This window comes from Hemitrygon akajei, chromosome 22, assembly GCF_048418815.1.
Source record: "Hemitrygon akajei chromosome 22, sHemAka1.3, whole genome shotgun sequence".
Lineage (NCBI taxonomy): Eukaryota > Metazoa > Chordata > Chondrichthyes > Myliobatiformes > Dasyatidae > Hemitrygon > Hemitrygon akajei.
In genome coordinates this window covers 66,863,540-66,891,449 of record NC_133145.1, presented here as the reverse complement: position 1 = coordinate 66,891,449, position 27,910 = coordinate 66,863,540, and the positions used below count along the sequence as shown (strand labels likewise).

Sequence of the window (27,910 nt, the reverse complement as noted above, 5' to 3'; positions counted from 1 at the left end):
TAGAAGGGGATTCAGTGGGCGGGGAGAGTCAGTGATGGGGAGAGTGTCCATGGGCTGTAGAAGGGGATTTAGTGGGCGGGGAGAGTCAGTGATGGGGAGAGTGTCCACTGTAGATGGGGATTCAGTGGGCGGGGAGAGTCAGTGATGGGGAGAGTGTCCATGGGCTGTAGAAGGGGATTTAGTGGGCGGGGAGAGTCAGTGATGGGGAGAGTGTCCACTGTAGAAGGGGATTCAGTGGGTGGGGAGAGTCAGTGATGGGGAGAGTGTCCATGGGCTGTAGAAGGGGATTTAGTGGGCGGGGAGAGTCAGTGATGGGGAGAGTGTCCACTGTAGAAGGGGATTCAGTGGGCGGGGAGAGTCAGTGATGGGGAGAGTGTCCATGGGCTGTGGGAGGGGATTCAATGGGCGGGGAGAGTCAGTGATGGGGAGAGTGTCCATGGGCTGTTGGAGGGGATTCAGTGGGCGGGGAGAGTCAGTGATGGGGAGAGTGTCCATGGGCTGTAGAAGGGGATTTAGTGGGTGGGGAGAGTCAGTGATGGGGAGAGTGTCCATGGGCTGTAGAAGGGGATTCAGTGGGCGGGAAGAGTCAGTGATGAGGGAGAGTGTCCATGGGCTGTGGGAGGGGATTCAATGGGCGGGGAGAGTCAGTGATGGGGAGAGTGTCCATGGGCTGTAGAAGGGGATTTAGTGGGTGGGGAGAGTCAGTGATGGGGAGAGTGTCCATGGGCTGTAGAAGGGGATTCAGTGGGCGGGGAGAGTCAGTGATGGGGAGAGTGTCCATGGGCTGTAGAAGGGGATTTAGTGGGCGGGGAGAGTCAGTGATGGGGAGAGTGTCCATGGGCTGTAGAAGGGGATTCAGTGGGCGGGGAGAGTCAGTGATGGGGAGAGTGTCCATGGGCTGGTGGGAGGGGATTCAGTGGGCGGGAAGAGTCAGTGATGAGGGAGAGTGTCCATGGGCTGGTGGGAGGGGATTCAGTGGGCGGGGAGAGTCAGTGATGAGGGAGAGTGTCCATGGGCTGTAGAAGGGGATTCAGTGGGCGGGGAGAGTCAGTGATGAGGGAGAGTGTCCATGGGCTGTGGGAGGGGATTCAATGGGCGGGGAGAGTCAGTGATGAGGGAGAGTGTCCATGGGCTGTGGGAGGGGATTCAGTGGGCGGGGAGAGTCAGTGATGAGGGAGAGTGTCCATGGGCTATGGGAGGGGATTTAGTGGGCGGGGAGAGTCAGTGATGGGGGAGAGTGTCTGTGGGCTGTGGAAGGGGATTCAGTGGGCGGGGAGAGTCAGTGATGGGGGAGAGTGTCTGTGGGCTGTGGGAGGGGATTCAATGGGCGGGGAGAGTCAGTGATGAGGGAGAGTGTCCATGGGCTGTGGAAGGGGATTCAGAGGGTGGGGGTGGGGAGAGTCAGTGATGAGGGAGAGTGTCCATGGGCTGTGGGAGGGGATTCAGTGGGCGGGGAGAGTCAGTGATGGGGAGAGTGTCCATGGGCTGTGGGAGGGGATTCAATGGGCGGGGAGAGTCAGTGATGAGGGAGAGTGTCCATGGGCTGTAGAAGGGGATTCAGTGGGCGGGGAGAGTCAGTGATGAGGGAGAGTGCCAATGGGCTGTGGGAGGGGATTCAATGGGCGGGGAGCATCAGTGATGAGGGAGAGCGTCTGTGGGCTGTGGAAGGGGATTCAGTGGGTGGGGAGAGTCAGTGATGAGGGAGAGTGTCCATGGGCTGTAGAAGGGGATTCAGTGGGCGGGGAGAGTCAGTGATGAGGGAGAGTGTCCATGGGCTGTGGGAGGGTATTCAGTGGGCGGGGAGAGTCAGTGATGGGGAGAGTGTCTGTGGGCTGTAGAAGGGGATTCAATGGGCGGGGAGAGTCAGTGATGGGGAGAGTGTCCATGGGCTGTGGGAGGGGATTCAATGGGCGGGGAGCATCAGTGATGAGGATGAGCGTCTGTGGGCTGTGGAAGGGGATTCAGTGGGTGGGGAGAGTCAGTGATGAGGGAGAGTGTCCATGGGCTGTGGGAGGGGATTCAGTGGGCGGGGAGAGTCAGTGATGAGGGAGAGTGTCCATGGGCTGTGGGAGGGGATTTAGTGGGCGGGGAGAGTCAGTGATGGGGGAGAGTGTCTGTGGGCTGTGGAAGGGGATTCAGTGGGCGGGGAGAGTCAGTGATGGGGGAGAGTGTCTGTGGGCTGTGGGAGGGGATTCAATGGGCGGGGAGAGTCAGTGATGAGGGAGAGTGTCCATGGGCTGTAGAAGGGGATTCAGAGGGTGGGGGTGGGGAGAGTCAGTGATGAGGGAGAGTGTCCATGGGCTGTGGAAGGGGATTCAGAGGGTGGGGAGAGTCAGTGATGAGGGAGAGTGTCCATGGGCTGTGGGAGGGGATTCAGTGGGCGGGGAGAGTCAGTGATGAGGGAGAGTGTCCATGGGCTGTAGAAGGGGATTCAATGGGCGGGGAGAGTCAGTGATGAGGGAGAGTGTCCATGGGCTGTGGGAGGGGATTCAGTGGGCGGGGAGAGTCAGTGATGAGGGAGAGTGTCCATGGGCTGTAGAAGGGGATTCAGTGGGCGGGGAGAGTCAGTGATGAGGGAGAGTGTCCATGGGTTGTGGGAGGGTATTCAGTGGGCGGGGAGAGTCAGTGATGGGGAGAGTGTCTGTGGGCTGTAGAAGGGGATTCAATGGGCGGGGAGAGTCAGTGATGGGGAGAGTGTCCATGGGCTGTAGAAGGGGATTCAATGGGCGGGGAGAGTCAGTGATGAGGGAGAGTGTCCATGGGCTGTAGAAGGGGATTCAATGGGCGGGGAGAGTCAGTGATGAGGGAGAGTGTCCATGGGCTGTAGAAGGGGATTCTGTGGGCGGGGAGAGTCAGTGATGAGGGAGAGTGTCCATGGGCTGTGGGAGGGTATTCAGTGGGCGGGGAGAGTCAGTGATGGGGAGAGTGTCTGTGGGCTGTAGAAGGGGATTCAATGGGCGGGGAGAGTCAGTGATGGGGAGAGTGTCCATGGGCTGTGGGAGGGGATTCAATGGGCGGGGAGCATCAGTGATGAGGGAGAGCGTCTGTGGGCTGTGGAAGGGGATTCAGTGGGTGGGGAGAGTCAGTGATGAGGGAGAGTGTCCATGGGCTGTGGGAGGGGATTCAGTGGGCGGGGAGAGTCCGTGATGAGGGAGAGTGTCCATGGGCTGTAGAAGGGGATTCAGTGGGCGGGGAGAGTCAGTGATGAGGGAGAGTGTCCATGGGCTGTAGAAGGGGATTCAGTGGGCGGGGAGAGTCAGTGATGAGGGAGAGTGTCCATGGGCTGTGGGAGGGGATTCAATGGGCGGGGAGAGTCAGTGATGGGGAGAGTGTCCATGGGCTGTAGAAGGGGATTCAGTGGGCGGGGAGAGTCAGTGATGAGGGAGAGTGTCCATGGGCTGTGGGAGGGGATTCAGTGGGCGGGGAGAGTCAGTGATGAGGGAGAGTGTCCATGGGCTGTGGGAGGGGATTCAGTGGGCGGGGAGAGTCAGTGATGGGGAGAGTGTCCATGGGCTGTAGGAGGGGATTCAGTGGGTGGGGAGAGTCAGTGATGAGGGAGAGTGTCCATGGGCTGTAGAAGGGGATTCAGTGGGCGGGGAGAGTCAGTGATGAGGGAGAGTGTCCATGGGCTGTAGAAGGGGATTCAATGGGCGGGGAGAGTCAGTGATGAGGAAGAGTGTCCATGGGCTGTAGAAGGGGATTCAGTGGGCGGGGAGAGTCAGTGATGAGGGAGAGTGTCCATGGGCAGTAGAAGGGGATTCAGTGGGCGGGGAGAGTCAGTGATGAGGAAGAGTGTCCATGGGCTGTAGAAGGGGATTCAGTGGGCGGGGAGAGTCAGTGATGAGGGAGAGTGTCCATGGGCAGTAGAAGGGGATTTAGTGGGCGGGGAGAGTCAGTGATGAGGGAGAGTGTCTGTGAGCTGTAGAAGGGGATTTAGTGGGTGGGAATTGGTGATGGGGAGAGTGTCCATGGGCTGTGGGAGGGGATTTAGTGGGTGGGGAGAATTGGTGATGGGGAGAGTGTCCATGGGCTGTAGAAGGGGATTCAGTGGGCGGGGAGAGTCAGTGATGGGGAGAGTGTCCATGGGCTGTAGAAGGGGATTTAGTGGGCGGGGAGAGTCAGTGATGGGGAGAGTGTCCACTGTAGATGGGGATTCAGTGGGCGGGGAGAGTCAGTGATGGGGAGAGTGTCCATGGGCTGTAGAAGGGGATTTAGTGGGCGGGGAGAGTCAGTGATGGGGAGAGTGTCCACTGTAGAAGGGGATTCAGTGGGTGGGGAGAGTCAGTGATGGGGAGAGTGTCCATGGGCTGTAGAAGGGGATTTAGTGGGCGGGGAGAGTCAGTGATGGGGAGAGTGTCCACTGTAGAAGGGGATTCAGTGGGCGGGGAGAGTCAGTGATGGGGAGAGTGTCCATGGGCTGTGGGAGGGGATTCAATGGGCGGGGAGAGTCAGTGATGGGGAGAGTGTCCATGGGCTGTTGGAGGGGATTCAGTGGGCGGGGAGAGTCAGTGATGGGGAGAGTGTCCATGGGCTGTAGAAGGGGATTTAGTGGGTGGGGAGAGTCAGTGATGGGGAGAGTGTCCATGGGCTGTAGAAGGGGATTCAGTGGGCGGGAAGAGTCAGTGATGAGGGAGAGTGTCCATGGGCTGTGGGAGGGGATTCAATGGGCGGGGAGAGTCAGTGATGGGGAGAGTGTCCATGGGCTGTAGAAGGGGATTTAGTGGGTGGGGAGAGTCAGTGATGGGGAGAGTGTCCATGGGCTGTAGAAGGGGATTCAGTGGGCGGGAAGAGTCAGTGATGAGGGAGAGTGTCCATGGGCTGCGGGAGGGGATTCAGTGGGCGGGGAGAGTCAGTGATGAGGGAGAGTGTCCATGGGCTGTGGGAGGGGATTCAGTGGGCGGGGAGAGTCAGTGATGGGGAGAGTGTCCATGGGCTGTGGGAGGGGATTCAGTGGGCGGGGAGAGTCAGTGATGAGGGAGAGTGTCCATGGGCTGTGGGAGGGGATTCAATGGGCGGGGAGAGTCTGTGATGAGGGAGAGTGTCCATGGGCTGTAGAAGGGGATTCAGTGGGTGGGGAGAGTCAGTGATGGGGGAGAGTGTCTGTGGGCTGTAGAAGGGGATTCAGTGGGCGGGGAGAGTCAGTGATGAGGGAGAGTGTCCATGGGCTGTGGGAGGGGATTCAGTGGGCGGGGAGAGTCAGTGATGGGGAGAGTGTCCATGGGCTGTGGGAGGGGATTTGGTGAGTGGAAAGAGTCAGTTATGGGAGATGGTGTCCGTGGGCTATAGGGGATTTAGTGGGTGGGGAGATGTCAGTGTTGGGAAGAGTGTTTGTTATTTTATTGATGCTTTTCTATGTCATGCCAGGGCCAGATGTACTACGTCCGAGTGTCAGCAGCAAACATGAGGGGCTGGGGACGCCCGCAGACTGCGAGCCCGCAATACGCCATCCCATCCAGTAGGTGAAGTTTCTGCGTTCCCTCGGTGTTCATGACTGGATTGGAGTTGTGTGCGAGGTTTTACCCACAGGGCTGGCATTGTGTGAACATTCCCGTGACACTGTGATGAACCAAGAGCTGACTGGTGACTGGTGGTCAGAACAACATCAAAAATCTCCTTCCAGGAATGAGGGAGAGCGGCTTGGGGACGGACGCTGTGGTTCAGGGCTGGGTTTCCATTGTGGGGCGGAGGGCAAGGGGACAGACCCCAGGGTGTGAGGCGGAGGGGAGGAATCGGAAATCTGATTGTGGGGGATCGGATCAGGACCTCGTGGCGGGACCCTATAGTGGGCCAGGGGGACAAACGCTGCTGAGGATTAAGAATTTGGGGGACAAATTTGTGGAGAATGGGAACGTGATCCTGTGGTGTGGGGAAGGATAGACCATGGTGTGTGCACAGGGAGAGCTCCACTGCCTCACTCTGTGTTTCTGTGTCCCCATCGAGACTGGAAGGAGGTGGACGGGAGGATGCCGCGTGTTCGGGCGCAGGTCCAGCAGCTGCAACGTCTGCTGCAGACGGAGCGAAACCGACACTGGCTCCACGGGATCGCAGGTGAGTGTGGGATCCCCTGCCCCACCCACAAGCCTCTCCGGGGTCCCACTGCCACAGTCCCACCCCTCCCCAGGGTCCCACTCCCCACCCCTCCCCAGGGTCTCACTGCCCCACCGTTTCCCTGGGTCCCCCTCCCAACCGCTCGTCCCACTACCACACCCATCCCCAGGGTCCAAGTGCCCCAGTCCCACCTCTCCATGGGGTTCTACTGCCCCAGCCCCAACCCTTCCAAGGGTTCAACTCCCTACACACCACCCCTCCTTGGGATCCTTCTGCCTCACTTCACCCCAGGGTCCCACTGCCCCACCCATACCATTCCTCAGGGTCCCACAGCCTCCCTCCCAGGAATCCTACTGCCCTTCACCTGACCCCCTCCCTGGGTCCTAATGCCCTCCCCAGGTCCTATTGTAATGCCCCACTCCAGGGCTGTACTGCATCATTCCCTACCTTGGTGACCTACTGAAACCTCTCCCCCTTGGGTCCTATGACCCACCCCATATGAGGTAATACTGACCGTGCCTCCCTTGATCTGACTGACCAACTCCCACAATCCCACATGTCCTCTTTCAAGTCCATCTATCTTTCTCCAAATCCTTTCCCTCTTCCCCCCACTTTTTTCCTTTCTCTCGCTGTCCTTCTCCTCCTTTCCCCTTCCCTCTCTGTCCCTCTTCCCCTTTCCCCTTCCCTTTCTGTCCCTCTCCTCTTTTCCCCATTATTCCTCTCTCTCTCTCCCCACTCCACCCATAGCTTTCTCTAGCTCTACCCCCTCCCCAATTAAATTGTAACCCTCCAGTGCAATCAGAAACACAGTCCAAACACCACACCCAGCAGGATCATCTTATCATGTCCTTCCTCTGCTGAATCCGTGGGAACTATTAAACCATCACTGTGGAATCCATTTCCAGTTGCAGCGGTAGTCACTGCTGGGAAACCTCAGGCGGACCGTACATGACTGAGCGGGAAGCAGATCAGTGGAACAGCCATGATGTTAGCGGAAAGTCTCCTGCATCAGTTGACTGTCAGCAGGCCATTGCCTTGGTTTCTGGTTTCTGGCATGGGCACTGCTGAAGGGAGTGTATTGTCTCCCGCTAGCCTGTCCAAGCACCGGCTGCCAGTAGTCTGGAGCCTCAGCTCACGTCTACAAAGTGAAAATAGTTCAAATATTCATCATCCTTTCTAGAATAGAAGGTCAAACCTCATTTAAACTCAAAGATCCTCACACTGAACAATGCACACATACCTCCTACAAAAGGCCATGTCCACACACGAGCACGTGCACACACACACACACTCACTCACTCACACCTACAAACAGACACAGACACACACACACTCTCACACAGATACATAAACACATGTGCACACACATACAGAAACACATACACACACAGAAACACAGACACTCGCTTATATACACACACACACACACACACACTCACTCACACCTACAAACAGACACAGACACACACACACTCTCACACAGATACACAAACACATGTGCACACACATACAGAAACACATACACACACAGAAACACAGACACTCGCTTATATACACACACACACACACTCACTCACACACACCTACAAACAGACACAGACACACACACACTCTCACACAGATACATAAACACATGTGCACACACATACAGAAACACATACACACACAGAAACACAGACACTCGCTTATATACACACACACACACACTCACTCACACCTACAAACAGACACACACACACACACACTCTCACACAGATACATAAACACATGTGCACACACACACAGAAACACAGACACTCGCTTATATACACACACACACACACACTCACTCACACCTACAAACAGACACAGACACACACACTCTCACACACAGATACACAAATACGTGCACACACATACAGAAACACATACACACACATACAGAAACACATACACACACAGAAACACAGACACTCGCTTATATACACACACACACACTCACTCACACCTACAAACAGACACAGACACACACACACTCTCACACAGATACACAAACACATGTGCACACACATACAGAAACACAGACACTCGCTTATACCCACACAGACACAGACACACACATAGACATGTGCACACACAAATAGAATCACAATCGTTTACCCCTACACACGCAGACACATTCATAGACACACACACACACACACACACACACACACACACACACACACACACACACACACACACACACACACACACACACACACACACACACACACACACACACACACACCCTTCTTCCACCCCTCCTCTGGCTGCTCGTTCCACTTAACCACCCTCTGTGTGAAACTATACCCTTCGGACCTCCTTTAAATTTCCCTTCTCTGGCTTGAAATTTGTGCACTCTAGTTCTAGTTTCCTTTCTTGGGATACATATACAGACTGTCTATTCTATCTAAGCCCCTCAGTTTTCTAAGCCACTACTAGACCTTCCCTCAGCATCCTATGTTCCAGTGAGATTAAACACAAGCTGTGTAATCTCTCTTTATAATACAGATCTGCATATAAAGGCAACGTCTTGGTGAATCTCCTCTGCACTTTCTCTATTGCTGCCACATTCAGCAGTGACATGAGCAGAACTGTGCACTCTAATACAGTCTAACCAATGTTTTGTACAACTGCAAAATGACATCACAGCTCCTATGACCAATTGCCAGTTCTTCAATTTTCTCATGTCTGCAAGGATTGAAAAATCATCCAGCTACAGACTACAGAACCTACCGTCTCCAACACCGGCAGACATGGACGTCTCCAGACTGTGATCCCTGCTGCTGATCTCAACGGTTCTAACAAACCTGAGCAGATTTAGAACCTTAACTCCACCACCATCAATGAAGTTTTCAATGACCTCGGACACCTTCAAAGTGCCAATTGGCAAACTTCCAACTCTGATTCCAGCCTTGTCTGACAGCACCTCCATGCTGGTCTTTACATGCTGCCACTGGAACCCTCGTCTCCCCTTCTGCCAGCACTGCTCTGCAATCCCATGTCTCTCTGGTCCCATCACCAGCTTTTGGGTCCTCAGAGACTCCATCTTCCTCTCACCCCACTTTCTCTGAACACCCCACCTTCCCCTCTCCTTTGATGCTACCAACCCCCTTCCCCCCTCTGTTCCCAGCTCGCAGGTCTTCACCATCTCCTCTGACCTTGCCCTCTATGAGGCAGAATGTTCTGTCCTCAGTAAGGACCACACTTTTGTCCTGCTGTGCCCACCATGACGCTGAGTTCACCATCAGTGAGTTCTGCACCCACCATGACGCTGAGCTCTTCTTCCACTGCCTCTTTCTCCATGCCTATTTCTTTGGCAAGGACTCGCCTCCCCATACTGATGACCCCTTCTCCTGGCTTCAACCCTCCTCCTCTTCCTGCTCTGATCTTCTGCCTGTTCTGGATCTTTTCATTGCTAACTGCCAACAGAACATTGACTCACTTGTTTTCAGCACTCCTCTCTCCAATTCCAACCTCACTCCTCTGAATGCACTGCTCTCCACCCTCTCTGCATTAAAACTAACCTCACCATCAAACCTGCAGATAAAGGGGGTGCTGTAGTAGTCAGGCAGACTGACCTTTACCTTGCTGAGACCTGGTGACAACTGTCAACATCTCCAACTTCCACCCTGCCCTCAAATTTCCCTGGTCCGTTTCCAACACCTCTCTCGCCTTTCTCAATCTCTCTGTCTCTGTCTCTGGAGACAGCTTATCTACTGATGTCTATCATAAACTCACTGACTCTCACAGCTACCTGGACTTTACCTCTTCCCACCCTGTTATTGTAAAAACACCATTCCCTTCTCTCAATTCCTCTGTCTCCACCGCATCTGCTCTCAGGATGAGGCTTTTCATTTCAGAATGAAGGAGATGTCCTCCTTCTTCAAAGAAAGGGGCTTCCCTTCCCCCACCATCAACATTACCCTCAACCCAATGTCTTCCATTTTGCGCACATCTGTCCTCACCCCATCCTCCTGCCACCCCACCACCTTCCACATCCAGCACTTAATTCTCAGTAACTTCCACCATCTCCAACAGGATCCAACCACCCCTCCCATTTCTTTCCACAGGGGTCACTCCCTATGCGTCTCCCTTGTCCATTTGTCCCTCCCCACTCATCTCCCTCCTGGCATTTATTCTTGCGAACGGAATGAGTGCTACATCTGCCACTACACCTCCTCCCTTGCTACGGTACAGGTCCTGAAACAGTCCTTCCAGGTGAGGTAACATTTCACTTGTGAATCTGTTGGGGTTATATACTGTGTCCAGTGCTCCCAGTGTGGCCTCCTGTATATCACTGAGACACAACACAGATCGGGAGACCGCTCCGCTGAGCTCTGACTACCAGAAAAAGTGGGATCTCCCATTAGCCACCCATTTCAATTCCACTTCCCATTCTGATTCTGACATGTCTGTCCAGGGCCTCCTCTACTGTTGCAATGAGGCCACACTCAGGTTGGAGGAACAACACCTTATATTCCGTCCGGGAAGCCTCCAACCTGATGGCATCAACATTGATTTCTCGACCCCCCACCTTCACCATTCCCCATTCCCATTTCCCTCTCACCTCATCTCCTTACCTGCCCATTGCCTCCCTCTGGTGCTCCTCCCCCTTTTCTTTCTTCCATGGCCTTCTGTCTTTTCCCTTTGGATTCCCCTTCTCCAGCCCTGTATCTTTTTTACCATTCAACTTCCCAGCTCTTTACTTCACCCCTCCTGCTCTCCTGGTTTCACCAATCACCTGTGTTTCTTCCTCCCCCCCCCCCCCCCCCCCACATTCTTACTCTGACTCCTCATCTTCCTGATGAAGGGTCTCGGCCCGAAAAGTCGACTGTACTCTTTTCCATAGACGCTGCCTGGCCTGCTGAGTTCCTCCAGCATTTTGTGTGTGTTGCTTGGATTTTCAGCATCCGCAGATTTTCTCCTGTTTGTCTCAGCTCCTGTACCAGCTGCTGGGAGGAGGGCAGTTTCACTGCCTCCCCTGTCATGTTCCTTTCTCACTCCCAGCAACCCCCTCTCTCCCTTTGTTCACCTTTCCTCCCTCCCCCCCCCACTCTCTTCTGTCTCTTTTCCACCTCCCACATCTGGTTCCACCTATCACTCTCCAGCCTTGCCTCAGCCCTCCCTCTCCATTCTGTATACTGGCTGTCTCCTCTTTCCACTCTCAGTCCTTCTTCACAGTCCCAACCTGGAACATTAACCCAGGCTGCGACCCTCCACAGACGTTGCCTGACCCACTGGCTTCTTCTTTTAGGAGACTCCTGGAGAGGTACATGGAGCTTAGAAAAATAGAGGTAACCTTAGGTAATTTCTAAGTAAGTGCATGTTCAGCACAGCATTGTGGGCCGAAGGGCCTGTATTGTGCTGTAGGTTTTCTAAGTTTCTAACAGTTTACTTTCTGCTTGCTCTTCTCTCTAAATTTTGCCTATGAACCAAATAGACTAATGGCTGGGTTCTGCTGCAGAGTTCCCCTGGAACACTCTGGCAGCATGAGAGCCTAGTGGTTAGTATAACACAATTACCATGCCTGCGATCAGGGTTCAATTCCTGCCACTAACTGTAACCACGAGGGTTTCCTCCGGATGCTGCTGTTTCCTCCCACATTCCAAGGATATACGGGTCAGGGTTGGGGAGTTGCTGGCACCAGGAGCATGGCAACTCTCGAAGGCTGCGCTCAGCACATCCACAGACTGTGTTGGTCAAACAAAGTGGTTTACCGTATGTTTTGGTGTGTCCACGTACATAAACAATTAACTTAAACTTAATCAACACACCAATCGCGGATTCTGATAAATGAGCTGGGTTCCATGTGGTCTAGGGTGGGGATCTGTCACCCGCTGACATGAACAAACTGTAAGCAGGTCATTCCACTCTCCAGTATGTTGAGGAGAGTTCTCGTCTCACACCCAGCACTCTGGTTTTGTCAAATTCCACAGTGATCTACAGGACATTTCTCCCTGCTCTGATACCTGACTGAAACCCTTCACCTCTGTGAGGGGAAAGAGTGACAAAGGGCTGGGAAGTGAGGGTAACCTAGTTCGTGACAAATTCTCTTTTATCTTCCCTCCCAGAAAACATCAAGCTTCAAAATGCGAGCCGGAAGCAGTCAGTGTCCAGAAGTCTGAAACATCTCTTCCATTCCTCAATCAAGTTTGTGAAGACATTAAAAAGGTGCCTGGTCTAATGATCCAGGATTAATGTGAAGAAGCCAGTGCTGGGTATCACTTCTCATCCCCACACCTACCCCTCATCCCCACACCCACACCTTGTCCCCACACCCACCCCTCATCCTCATATCCACCCCTCTGTCCCCACACCCATGCCTCTGTCCGCACACCCATCCTTCATCCCCACACCCGCCTCACTGTCCCCACACCCCCCTCAACCCCACACCTACCCCTCGTCCCCACACCCACACCTCGTCCCCACACCCACCCCACTGTCCCCACACCCACACCTCGTCCCCACAGTCACCCCACTGTCCCCACACCCACCCCTCATCCCCACATCCACCCCTCGTCCGCACACCCACCCCTCATCCCCACGCCTACTCCTCACCCCACACAAACCCCACTGTCCACACACCTATCCCTTGTCCCCACACCCACCTCACTGTCCCCACACCCACACCTTGTCCCGACACCCACCCCTCATCCACACACCCACCCCACTGTCCCCACACTCACTCCTCATCCCCACACTGACCCCTCACCCCACACAAACCCCACTGTCCCCACATCCATCCCACTGTCCCCACACCCATCCCACTGTCCCTACACCCACCCCTCACCCCCACACCTACCCCTCATCCCCATACCCACCCCTCATCCCCACACCTACCCCTCATCCCCACACCTACCCCTCATCCCCATACCTTTCCCACTGTCCCCACACCCACCCCTCATCCCCATACCTTTCCCACTGTCCCCACACCTACCCCTCATCCCCACACCCACACCTTGTCCCCACACCCACCCCTCATCCACACACCCACCCACACTCACTCCTCATCCCCACACTGATCCCTCACCCCACACAAACCCCACTGTCCCCACACCCACCCCTCACCCCCACACTACCCCTCACCCCCACACTACCCTCACCCCCACACTACCCCTCATCCCCACGCCCACCCCTCATCCACACACTCACCTCACTGTCCCCACACCCACCCCTCTTGCACACCCCTACACCACGTCCCCACACCTACCCCTCGTCTCTACACTTACCACTTGTCCCCACACCCCACTGTCCCTGACACCTGCATTCCATCTCTGACACCTCTCACCCAATCCCAGACATTCACCTACTGACCCTGACACCCACATCCTATCTCTGACACTCCTGACCCCATATCTGGCACCCACAGCCTTAGCTCTGGTGCGTGCACACTCACACACACTCTCTCTCACACACACGCACACTCTCTCTCTCTCTCTCACACACACACACACACACACACACACACACACACACACACACACACACACACACACACACACACACACACACACACACACACACACACACACACAATCTCTGAGACACACACGCACAGCCCATCTCTGAGACAACATCCCTGACACCCACCTGAACCATCATAAAGAGTTGGAGGCCATGCGATCTAAGGCAAGTTTGCTAGTTGTTCCTGGGAGATAGGGGTGGTGGTGGAGGGCTGGTTTGTGTGGGTAGTCTGAGACCAGTGATGTACCTCAGTCAAGGGTAGTGTGTTTGAGGTGTGGAATGGTCAAGCACCACCTTACTGTTGGATGATCTTGTTTGCTTTTTATTTCTAAGAGGCGTTTACATTGCTGCCATCTTCTACCACGAGGACCATGTGCTGGTAACTGCTGAGGATCAGTTCCCAATTGTGGAGGTTGATAGTGTCCAATCCAGCTTCCTGACACAGGAGTTTCTCTGGTTCACTAAGGTATCCACTGTGTACAAGGGAGAGCGGGGCCTCATGGACCTTCAGTCTGTGTGATTGAACAGAGCTGTGGGAAATGGGCACGGGGAGTTCTGTCCTGATCAGCTTGGAAGGGCCGAATAGCCACTCCTTCTTGTGTTGATGAATGTGGGGCATCAGTCAGCACAGTTCCATGTTAGGGGCTAGGGATGCACTGAATGTCTTCTTAAACAGGAACTTACTGCAATTCTTGAATATGAGTACACAAGACCACAGCAGGAGGAGTGTCTAGTCAGCCTTTCAAAGCTGTCCACCATGACCGTTCACTTTGGGTGCACAGAAATGCTCTCACACACATCACCTTTGTTGCTGCGCAACTTGAGCTGTTTTACATAATGTCAATATAATTTTAAAATTAAGCTAATATTAATTTTGAAATCTGTTTTAGTATAATTTTTAACTATCCTGTAATTATGTTAATGAATATAAGACATACATTTTCTAAATAATAAATGTACCACAGTCTTTACTTTGAAACATTTTAGAGCTTCAATGTATTTGCATGGTCACTTTCAAAGTAAAACACTGTTACAAATTGTTACAACAAACACAGAATGGAAGCCAGTAGCTCTTTGTTAATAAACCGCCAGTTTGCTGAATGCTGAACACTGACGCCATCTAGTCAGTTCTGACTGCTTGACATTGTTTACTTGTTGTGAGTTGTGGTTTGTGTTTGTTTGATGCAAATATCAGGCCGTGTAAAAATTCCTGCTCACTGGTTAGTCCTCGCAGCTGTAAAAAAAATTAGAGGGAATTTTTGCCCACCATTTGAGCTTCACCTCCTCTCCTGTATCACTTCCCACCTCCCTCAGTTTCCTGATACAGTATCTCAAACATCTCTCTCCCTCCTCTTCAAGCCTAAAGAATTTGTTACAAATGTTGCTGAAGTTTTGGTCAGCATTTGATGAGCTTCGTGTCATGGGGCAGGACTGTCCGGAGTGCTGGAGTGGACAAGGCGAGAAGCCAAGATGGTGGTGGGAGAGTGGTCATAATTCCATTAGGCTGGCTCAGTTGGGGTTATTCAGGCAGCAACACTCACAGTTCCGGTCGACACTACCTCAGAATCAGGTTTATTATCACTGGCATATTGTATGTCATGAAATATGCTTTGCAGCAGCAGTACAGTGTAATACCTAAAAGCTACAATAAGGAATATATATATACAATATTGTGCAAAATGACAGCAAATAGTGAGGTTCATGTCCTGTTCAGAAATCTGACAGAGGGGAAGAAGCTGTTCCTAAAACATCGAGTGTGCTTGACGGATGACGTAACTAGGACTGTGAGAGTATGGATAGACCTGTACCTCGTCCTTGATGACATAATGAGAAGAGGGCCTGTCCTGGATGGTGAGGGTCCTTAATTACAACTGCCTCCTTGAGGCATTGTCTTTTTATGATGTCCTTGATGGTCATGAGGCTGGTTTCTGTTGTGGAGCTAGTCTCAGTGGTGTAAGGAAAGAAATTGGTGAGCCAGAGGTTTGGTGACCAGAGCATTGTATGGAGCACAGTTTCCACAGCTCACATTCCCTTGTTAAATCCTCACCCATCATCCTTGACCCTTCCTGTCACCTCTTTGGGCCAATGGTCAGTCAATGAGCTGGAACATGTGGCTGTTTCCCTCAGTACACACCCAGTGAATTCAGCACTTGTTATCTGAATTATGACTATCATTCCCAAATGTTCTCCCCTCCCAAAGACACCTTTTCCCGCCCAGTGTCCAATGTACCTGGGGTGGTAACGGTACATAAGGACATTTAAGGGACTCTTAGGTAGGCACATGGATGCAAGAAAAATGGAGGATTATGTAGGAGGGAAGGGTTAGACTGATTTTAGAGTGGGTTAGAGTTAAAAGCTCGGCACATTATAGGCCAAAGGGTTTACGATGTGCTGTACCATTCTATTTTCTAGGTGGTGGAGGGTGTGCAGGGATCTGTGGAAAACATTATGCCACCTGCCATAGAATTGGGGCCCTGAAGTCAGTGCCCTGTACACACTCCCTACTCCAGGAGCTGCTTCAGCACTAATGGGTTGTTTCTTTCAGCTGTCCTGTGCGTGGGAGGAAGTTGAGTGGTTACGGCAGAATCTATCAGTGTCCACATCCTCCTCCACAGTGCTGCAGGCACGTCACAGGATACTAACCGCAGCGGCTCAGCTACAGGTGAGGGAGGTGTGGCTCACCTGTCCCGATACCTTCACACTGACAGCCCACCTGTCACAAAACCATGACTGACACCCACACTGATGGCCCACCTGTATTGGATGGTGCAAAGGGAGCTTCATTCTGTGTGTGACCCCATGCATCTATTTGATAGGACAGTGTAGAGGGAGCTTCTCTGTATATCTGACCCTGTGAGTGTGTAATTGGACAGTGTGGATGGAGCTTCACTCTGTGTCTGACCTTGGGACTGTTAGGATGGAACTTCTCTCTGTCTGACCCTGGCCGTGTGTGATGGGACAGTGTGGAGGGAGATTCTCTCTGTGTCTAACCCCGGGAGTGTGCGTTGGGATGGTTTGGAGGCAGATTCTCTCTGTGTCTGATGGATGATGTAACTAGGGCTGTGGGAATATGGATAGACCTGTAAGCTAAGCTGTGTGGTGAGAACTATCACAGTAATCTGACTGTGTGATGTATCTCCCCCTACAGTCATTACTGGGCATGCAGGACCTTGGCAGAGTTTACTTCGAGCCCCTCAAGGACCGACATGGCAATGCACTGCTGGTGACGGTGAAGGAGCTGAGTGCTCAGAGCTCGTGGGCCGGCGGCCGCTGGATCCCCTTCTGCAGGGTTCAGAGCCACAGGAAGTCAGTGTCAACTCCAGAACAACCAACCGCGCTGGACATGCTGCTTATCACCATGCAGGTGTGTACTGAAGTCAGCCGCCCAGGGGAAGGACCCGGCATTCTCTGACTCCAGCCTAGGCTGTAGGTACCATTGTCGGGGAGACCCAACCTGGTCACTGAGCTAGATGTTCCGACCCTGGCCTGGTCTGTGCTGCCATTGGAGGGGGTCCAGAGGAGGTTCATGAGAATGATCCCGGGAATGAAAGGGTTAATGCATGAGTAGCTTTTGATGGCTCTGGGCTTGCATTTGTTGGACTTTAGAAGAATGAGAGGGATCACACTGAAATCTGTCAAATATTGAAAGGCCTGGATAGAGTGGATGTAGAGAGGATTACTAATTTTTTGGTTCTGTGATTTAATTTAGTCCCAAGCTGCTCAAATTACCTCAGAAGAACCTTATTCCTTCTTCCTACATTGTTGGTGCCCACATGAACCAGGACAACTGGATCGTTCCCCTCCCACTCCAAATTCCACTGCAGGTCAGATGAGATGTTCCAAATGGGCACCAGGCAGTTGTTACATTTCAGAGAAGTTGGGATGGTTACATGGAGAAGAGGGGTTTGGAGGGCTATAGCCTGAGGGGTGGTTGGTGGGACGAGGTAGAAAATCAGTTCAGCATGGACTGGATGGGCTGAAGGGCCTGTTTCTGTTCTGCAGTGCCCCATGACTCAATCTCCAGCACTCTGACACTGTTCATGGCCTTGTGCAGGATATCTTGTCCTATCAAAAGCAGAGCGAGCAGCGGCTGAGCCCTGGGCTGTACCTGGGCTACTTGAAGGTGAGCAGTTCCGTGGACCAGATCAAGGTGTTGGTGCCGTCCGCACTGCCTAACGTCCTGTGCCACGTGAAGGTGCGACAAAACAGCAATGTGTCCAGGTGAGTTAATCTTCCCACCAGGAGACTTCTGGAAATTCAGTGCCCTCTCTTCTGTGGAGATCTCCCATCCCTGCTCATCAGAGATCTGGAAAGATGTTTTCTCTTGGAAAGTGTGATGAAAGAGGGTTCGGGATACAGATTCAGATTCAGTTTATTGTCATTTAGAAACCACAAATGCAATGCAGTTAAAAAATGAGACAATGTTCCCCCAGAATTATATCATAAAAGCATATGACAAAACAGACGACACCAGAAAATCCACGTAACGTTTGGCAATCCCCAATCCAGAGTCCGGAGAGGCTGCTGCGTATTAATATCACGCTACCGTCTAGCGCGTTCCCCGGAAAGGAGCTCCAAATCCACCAGACAAAAACAAGACCAAAAACTAAAGCTACAAGACCTGCACAACACCACATAATTGCAACATATAGTTACAACAGTGCAAACAATAGCATAATTGATTAAAAAAAAACAGACTATGGGCACAGTAAAAATAGTCCAAGATGTTAAAGGACTGTAAGTTCAAAAGAAATCACCACAGTTTCCACAAGTCCCCAGGGTCTCGACAGACTCTCCATCCCACGCCGGTGGCAGACGGAACTACCCCCGCTATGGACTTCCAAGGCGCCGCCCAACTCAGCCTCGCAGACGCAGCACACAATGGAAGCTCTGTTGAAACCAGCCTCGCAGACGCAGCACACACCGAAAGCGACCTGAGTCCGTCGAACCTCCGAGCCGACGACCATCCCCTCTGGCACAGCTTCTCCGAGCTCCATCCTCTGCCGAGCGTATTAAGACGGCCCCACCAACGGCCATCGGCAACATGACCCCGATGACTGGGGGCCTGTTCTTCCCAGCAGAGTCCCGGACCTCACAGCAGCAGCAGCAGCATTCTATCACATCACTCCGACCCCCACCTCACCCCAATCCTATTAGAGTCAACCCCATCCCAGATGTATCACAGTACCAACACCACTCCCCCACCCACCCTGTCACAGACACCAACACCCCTCCCCCACCCCACCCTGTCACCCACACACCTCCCCACCCCCAATCAGTCACCCACACCCCTCCCCACCCACCCTGTCACCCACACCCTTCCCCCACCCACCCTATCACAGTCACCCCCCATCCCCACCCTGCCACAGTCACCCACACCCCTCCCCCACCCACCCTGTCACCCACACACCTCCCCACCCCCAATCAGTCACCCACACCCCTCCCCACCCACCCTGTTAGTCACCCACACCCTTCCCCCACCCACCCTATCACAGTTACCCCCATCCCCACCTTGCCACAGTCACCCACACCCCTCCCCCACCCCACCCTATCACAGTAGCCACACCCCTCTCACCCTCCCTGTCACCCACACCCCTCCCCCACCCACCCTGTCAAAGTCACCCATACACCTTCCCCCACCCCCACTCCCCAGTGGAACGGGAAAAGCAATGGAGGGTGTGATAGGCCATGGAGTGGGATGAGGAGGTGATAATGTCGGGGACACAGTGGGTGAAGGACGAGGGGTGAGAAACATGGCGGGCGATGTGGACGAGGGATTTGTGTGTGGCTCCGGAGAGCAGGCTGGGACTGTGACTGACATCTGTTCCTCATCATAGGGAGGAGTGGCAGAGCCTGAAGGACATGTCGAGACACAGGGATCCCAGCTGCCCAGACCACTCACTCGCCCCCAGGCTGCAGTGCCCACTCTTGGTGACCGAGCTGCAGGCCGCAGTGAGAGCACTCCTGAGGCAGCTCAACCTGCCCCTGCACCAGGTACAGACCCCTCCCACAGGCTGATCACACCCTGCACACTGACACACCCCTCACTGTGACACTGACACACCCCACACTGTGACTCAGATACAACACTCACTGTGACATTGACACACTCTTAACTGTGACACTGACACACCCCTCACTGTGACACTAAAACAACCCTCACCGTGACACCAACTCACCCCTCGCTGTGACATCGACACACTCCCCACACCCCTCACTGTATCACCGACACACCACACACCCCTCAATGTAACACTGACTCACCCCACACCCCTCACTGTGACACTGACACACCCCACACCCCTCACTGTAACACCGACTCACCCCACACCCCTCACTGTAACACTGACACACCCCACACCCCTCACTGTATCACCGTGACACCGACACACCCCTCGCTGTGACATCGACACACTCCCCACACCCCTCACGGTGACACTGACACACCCCTCACCCCTCACTGTATCACTGACACACCACACACCCCTCAATGTAACACTGACTCACCCCACACCCCTCACTGTGACACTGACACACCCCACACCCCTCACTGTAACACCGACTCACCCCACACCCCTCACTGTGACACCGACACACCCCACACCCCTCACTGTAACACCGACTCACCCCACACCCCTCACTGTAACACTGACACACCCCACACCCCTCACTGTGACACCAACACACCCCTCACCCCTCACTGTGACACAGACACACTCCACACCCTCACTGTATCACTGACACACCCCTCACCCCTCACTGTATCGCCGACACACCCCACACCCCTCACTGTATCGCTGACACACCCCACACCCCTCACTGTAACACCGACTCACCCCACACCCCTCACTGTATCACCGACACACCCCACACCCCTCACTGTGACACCAACACACCCCTCACCCCTCACTGTGACACAGACACACTCCACACCCCTCACTGCGACACCGACACACCCCACACCCCTCACTGTGACACAGACACACCCCACACCCCTCACTGTATCACCGACACACCCCTCACTGTATCACTGACACACCCCACACCCCTCACTGTAACACCGACTCACCCCACACCCCTCACTGTATCACCGACACACCCCACACCCCTCACTGTGACACCAACACACCCCTCACCCCTCACTGTGACACAGACACACTCCACACCCCTCACTGCGACACCGACACACCCCACACCCCTCACTGTGACACAGACACACCCCACACCCCTCACTGTATCACCGACACACCCCACACCCCTCACTGCGACACCGACACACCACACACCTGTCACTGTAACACCGACACACCCCACACCCCTCACTGTAACACTGACTCACCCCTCGCTGTGACAGCGACACACTCCCCACACCCCTCACTGTATCACCGACACACTCCCCACACCCCTCACTGTATCACCGACACACCCCACACCCCTCACTGTAACACTGACACACCCCACAACCCTCACTGTAACACCGACACACCCCACACCCCTCACTGTGACACCGACACACACCACAACCCTCACTGTAACACCGACACACCCCACACCCCTCACTGTAACACCGACACACCACACACCCCTCACTGTATCACCGACACACCCCTCACTGTGACACCGACACACCCCACACTGTAACACCGACACACCACACACCCCTCACTGTATCACCGACACACCCCTCACTGTAACACCGACACACCACACACCCCTCACTGTATCACCGACACACCCCTCACTGTAACACCGACACACCACACACCCCTCACTGTATCACCGACACACCCCTCACTGTAACACTGACACACCCCACACCCCTCACTGTGACACCGACACACCCCACAACCCTCACTGTAACACCGACACACCCCACACCCCTCACTGTATCACCGACACACCCCACAACCCCTCACTGTATCACCGACACACCCCACACCCCTCACTGTATCACCGACACACCACACACCCCTCACTGTATCGCTGACACACCCCACACCCCTCACTGTATCACCGACACACCCCTCACTGTAACACTGACACACCCCACACCCCTCACTGTGACACCGACACACCCCACAACCCTCACTGTAACACCGACACACCCCACACCCCTCACTGTATCACCGACACACCCCTCACCGTGACACAGACTCACCACACACCCCTCACTGTATCGCTGACACACCCCACACCCCTCACTGTATCACCGACACACCCCACACCCCTCACTGTGACACCGACACACCCCACACCCCTCACTGTATCACCGACACACCCCTCACCGTGACACAGACTCACCACACACCCCTCACTGTATCGCTGACACACCCCACACCCCTCACTGTATCACCGACACACCCCACACCCCTCACTGTATCGCTGACACACCCCACACCCCTCACTGTGACACCGACACACCCCACACCCCTCACTGTATCACCGACAGACCCCACACCCCTCACTGTGACACCGACACACCCCACACCCCTCACTGTATCACCGTGACACCGACACACCCCTCGCTGTGACACCGACACACCCCACACCCCTCACTGTGACACCGACACACCACACACCCCTCACTGTAACACCGACTCACCCCACACCCCTCACTGTAACACTGACACACCCCACACCCCTCACTGTATCACCGACACACCACACACCCCTCACTGTGACACCGACACACCCCACACCCCTCACTGTATCACCGACACACCCCTCACTGTAACACTGACTCACACCTCACCCCTCACTGTATCACCGTGACACCGACACACCCCTCGCTGTGACACACCCCACACCCCTCACTGTATCACCGACACAACCCACACCCCTCACTGTAACACTGACACACCCCTCACTGTGACACCGACACACCACACACCCCTCACTGTGACACCGACACACTCCGCACCTCTCTCTGTAACACCGACACACCCCACACCCCTCACTGTATCACTGACACACTCCGCACCGCTCTCTGTAACACCGACACACCCCACACCCCTCACTGTGACACCGACACACTCCGCACCTCTCTCTGTAACACCGACACACCCCTCACTGTGACACCGACTCACCCCACACCCCTCACTGTGACACCGACACACCCCTCACTGTGACACCGACACACCCCACACCCTTCACTGTGACACTGACACACCACACACCCCTCACTGTATCACTGACACACTCCGCACCGCTCTCTGTAACACCGACACACCCCACACCCCTCACTGCGACACCGACACACCCCACACCCCTCACTGTGACACAGACACACCCCACACCCCTCACTGTATCACCGACACACCCCACACCCCTCACTGCGACACCGACACACCACACACCTGTCACTGTAACACCGACACACCCCACACCCCTCACTGTAACACTGACTCACCCCTCGCTGTGACAGCGACACACTCCCCACACCCCTCACTGTATCACCGACACACTCCCCACACCCCTCACTGTATCACCGACACACCCCACACCCCTCACTGTAACACTGACACACCCCACAACCCTCACTGTAACACCGACACACCCCACACCCCTCACTGTGACACCGACACACACCACAACCCTCACTGTAACACCGACACACCCCACACCCCTCACTGTAACACCGACACACCACACACCCCTCACTGTATCACCGACACACCCCTCACTGTGACACCGACACACCCCACACTGTAACACCGACACACCACACACCCCTCACTGTATCACCGACACACCCCTCACTGTAACACCGACACACCACACACCCCTCACTGTATCACCGACACACCCCTCACTGTAACACCGACACACCACACACCCCTCACTGTATCACCGACACACCCCTCACTGTAACACTGACACACCCCACACCCCTCACTGTGACACCGACACACCCCACAACCCTCACTGTAACACCGACACACCCCACACCCCTCACTGTATCACCGACACACCCCACAACCCCTCACTGTATCACCGACACACCCCACACCCCTCACTGTATCACCGACACACCACACACCCCTCACTGTATCGCTGACACACCCCACACCCCTCACTGTATCACCGACACACCCCTCACTGTAACACTGACACACCCCACACCCCTCACTGTGACACCGACACACCCCACAACCCTCACTGTAACACCGACACACCCCACACCCCTCACTGTATCACCGACACACCCCTCACCGTGACACAGACTCACCACACACCCCTCACTGTATCGCTGACACACCCCACACCCCTCACTGTATCACCGACACACCCCACACCCCTCACTGTGACACCGACACACCCCACACCCCTCACTGTATCACCGACACACCCCTCACCGTGACACAGACTCACCACACACCCCTCACTGTATCGCTGACACACCCCACACCCCTCACTGTATCACCGACACACCCCACACCCCTCACTGTATCGCTGACACACCCCACACCCCTCACTGTGACACCGACACACCCCACACCCCTCACTGTATCACCGACAGACCCCACACCCCTCACTGTGACACCGACACACCCCACACCCCTCACTGTATCACCGTGACACCGACACACCCCTCGCTGTGACACCGACACACCCCACACCCCTCACTGTGACACCGACACACCACACACCCCTCACTGTAACACCGACTCACCCCACACCCCTCACTGTAACACTGACACACCCCACACCCCTCACTGTATCACCGACACACCACACACCCCTCACTGTGACACCGACACACCCCACACCCCTCACTGTATCACCGACACACCCCTCACTGTAACACTGACTCACACCTCACCCCTCACTGTATCACCGTGACACCGACACACCCCTCGCTGTGACACACCCCACACCCCTCACTGTATCACCGACACAACCCACACCCCTCACTGTAACACTGACACACCCCTCACTGTGACACCGACACACCACACACCCCTCACTGTGACACCGACACACTCCGCACCTCTCTCTGTAACACCGACACACCCCACACCCCTCACTGTATCACTGACACACTCCGCACCGCTCTCTGTAACACCGACACACCCCACACCCCTCACTGTGACACCGACACACTCCGCACCTCTCTCTGTAACACCGACACACCCCTCACTGTGACACCGACTCACCCCACACCCCTCACTGTGACACCGACACACCCCTCACTGTGACACCGACACACCCCACACCCTTCACTGTGACACTGACACACCACACACCCCTCACTGTATCACTGACACACTCCGCACCGCTCTCTGTAACACCGACACACCCCACACCCCTCACTGTGACACCGACACACTCCGCACCTCTCTCTGTAACACCGACACACCCCTCACTGTGACACCGACTCACCCCACACCCCTCACTGTATCACCGACACACCCCTCACTGTAACACCGACACACCACACACCCCTCACTGTATCACCGACACACCCCTCACTGTAACACCGACACACCACACACCCCTCACTGTATCACCGACACACCCCTCACTGTAACACTGACACACCCCACACCCCTCACTGTGACACCGACACACCCCACAACCCTCACTGTAACACCGACACACCCCACACCCCTCACTGTATCACCGACACACCCCACACCCCTCACTGTATCACCGACACACCCCACAACCCCTCACTGTATCACCGACACACCCCACACCCCTCACTGTATCACCGACACACCACACACCCCTCACTGTATCGCTGACACACCCCACACCCCTCACTGTATCACCGACACACCCCTCACTGTAACACTGACACACCCCACACCCCTCACTGTGACACCGACACACCCCACAACCCTCACTGTAACACCGACACACCCCACACCCCTCACTGTATCACCGACACACCCCTCACCGTGACACAGACTCACCACACACCCCTCACTGTATCGCTGACACACCCCACACCCCTCACTGTATCACCGACACACCCCACACCCCTCACTGTGACACCGACACACCCCACACCCCTCACTGTATCACCGACACACCCCTCACCGTGACACAGACTCACCACACACCCCTCACTGTATCGCTGACACACCCCACACCCCTCACTGTATCACCGACACACCCCACACCCCTCACTGTATCGCTGACACACCCCCACACCCCTCACTGTGACACCGACACACCCCACACCCCTCACTGTATCACCGACAGACCCCACACCCCTCACTGTGACACCGACACACCCCACACCCCTCACTGTATCACCGTGACACCGACACACCCCTCGCTGTGACACCGACACACCCCACACCCCTCACTGTGACACCGACACACCACACACCCCTCACTGTAACACCGACTCACCCCACACCCCTCACTGTAACACTGACACACCCCACACCCCTCACTGTATCACCGACACACCACACACCCCTCACTGTGACACCGACACACCCCACACCCCTCACTGTATCACCGACACACCCCTCACTGTAACACTGACTCACACCTCACCCCTCACTGTATCACCGTGACACCGACACACCCCTCGCTGTGACACACCCCACACCCCTCACTGTATCACCGACACAACCCACACCCCTCACTGTAACACTGACACACCCCTCACTGTGACACCGACACACCACACACCCCTCACTGTGACACCGACACACTCCGCACCTCTCTCTGTAACACCGACACACCCCACACCCCTCACTGTATCACTGACACACTCCGCACCGCTCTCTGTAACACCGACACACCCCACACCCCTCACTGTGACACCGACACACTCCGCACCTCTCTCTGTAACACCGACACACCCCTCACTGTGACACCGACTCACCCCACACCCCTCACTGTGACACCGACACACCCCTCACTGTGACACCGACACACCCCACACCCTTCACTGTGACACTGACACACCACACACCCCTCACTGTGACACCGACACACTCCGCACCTCTCTCTGTAACACCGACACACCCCACACCCCTCACCGTGACACCAACACACCCCATATACCCCAATGTGACACTGATACAGACCCCCCCCCCCCCTCCACACCCACACTTTCATTCTCTGCTCTTTTCTCTTGGATCTGCAGGCGGAGGAGTTCCGTGTGTTCACGCAGGAGGTGCTGGAGTTGGGTCACAATGTCTCCCTGCTGTTGCTCCTGCCCCCTTCTGCCTCGGTGTGCACTGCTCCTGGGCAACCCACCGCCAACCTTCCTGACTCCAGCTTCCTCAAGCTGCCCCTGCAGATGTTCGAGTTGGGTATGTACCTGCCCTGGTGTGCTCAGGCAGTCAGTGTCCAGTGAAGGAAGATTTCTCAGATTTATTTCACATGTTTCAGTCGTAGTGGCCTCAGCCACAAACTGCTCCGGAAAAAGCCATCTCCTCAGCGTTCTACAATTTCTGTCTCTTGTGATCCAAAATCAGCACCTGATTTTCCGAAAATCTGTTTTCATATTGAAATCACTCATGACTGCTGTGACATTGCCTTTATTTCATGCATTTTCTGTCTCCTGTTATAACTTATATCCCATATCCTGCCTATTGCACTGGGATCTGTACATAGCTCCCATTTGGGTATTTTTACCATTGCAGTTCCTTAACTCTACCCACAATGATTCTACATCTTCTAACTTATGTCACCTCTTTCCAAGATTTGATTTAATTTTTTTTTACCAACCTTGCCCCTCTGCCTACCTGCCTATCCATTTGGTACAATGTGTATCCTTGGACATTAAGCTCCAAGTTTCAGCCACGATTCAGTGATGTCTACAACATCATGCCTGCCAATCTGTAACTGTGCTACAAGTTCATCTACCTTGTTCTGTATACTGCGTGCATTCAAATATAACACCTTCAGTCCTGTATTCACCCTGTTCAATTTTGTCTCTATGTTATCAGAAGTTAAATTATTACACATTTCTGATCTTTCTGTCTTTTTAAAATTCTGCAAAACTTCTGTAACCTCTGTTATAAAATGTTGGTGAGGCCAAATTTGGAGAATTGTGTGCAGTTTTGGTCACCAACCTACAGGAAAGATGTACACAAGGTTGAATGAGTGCAGAGAAAATTTACAAGGATGTTGCCGAGTCTGGAGATCCTGAGTTATAAGGTAAGATTGAATAGGTTAGGACTTTATTCTTGGAACGTAGAAGATTGAGAGGGGATTTGATATAAGTATACAACATTATGAGAGGTATAGATAGGGTAAATGCAAGCAGGCTTTTTTCACTGAGGTTGGGTGTGACTACAACTAGAGGTCATAGGTTAAGGGTGAAAGGTGAGACATTTAAGGGGAACATGAGGGAAAACTTCTTCACTCGGAGGGTTGTGTAAGTGTGGAATGAGCTGCCATC

General features: G+C 54.4%; 1 protein-coding gene across 1 annotated transcript in view; it reads left to right on the top strand.

Moving 5' to 3' along the window:
• The window catches only part of LOC140714851 (ankyrin repeat and fibronectin type-III domain-containing protein 1-like), a 92,919-nt gene that overhangs the window by 47,707 nt on the left and 17,302 nt on the right, over nucleotides 1-27,910 (top strand). Inside the window, exons 7-15 of the mRNA XM_073026525.1 lie at nucleotides 5,365-5,455; nucleotides 5,941-6,048; nucleotides 12,144-12,243; nucleotides 13,870-14,002; nucleotides 16,082-16,198; nucleotides 16,685-16,900; nucleotides 17,591-17,757; nucleotides 19,374-19,530; nucleotides 26,648-26,816. Of these exons, the coding sequence (XP_072882626.1) occupies nucleotides 5,365-5,455; nucleotides 5,941-6,048; nucleotides 12,144-12,243; nucleotides 13,870-14,002; nucleotides 16,082-16,198; nucleotides 16,685-16,900; nucleotides 17,591-17,757; nucleotides 19,374-19,530; nucleotides 26,648-26,816 (1,258 nt within the window). The remainder of the gene's footprint in view (nucleotides 1-5,364; nucleotides 5,456-5,940; nucleotides 6,049-12,143; nucleotides 12,244-13,869; nucleotides 14,003-16,081; nucleotides 16,199-16,684; nucleotides 16,901-17,590; nucleotides 17,758-19,373; nucleotides 19,531-26,647; nucleotides 26,817-27,910) is intronic.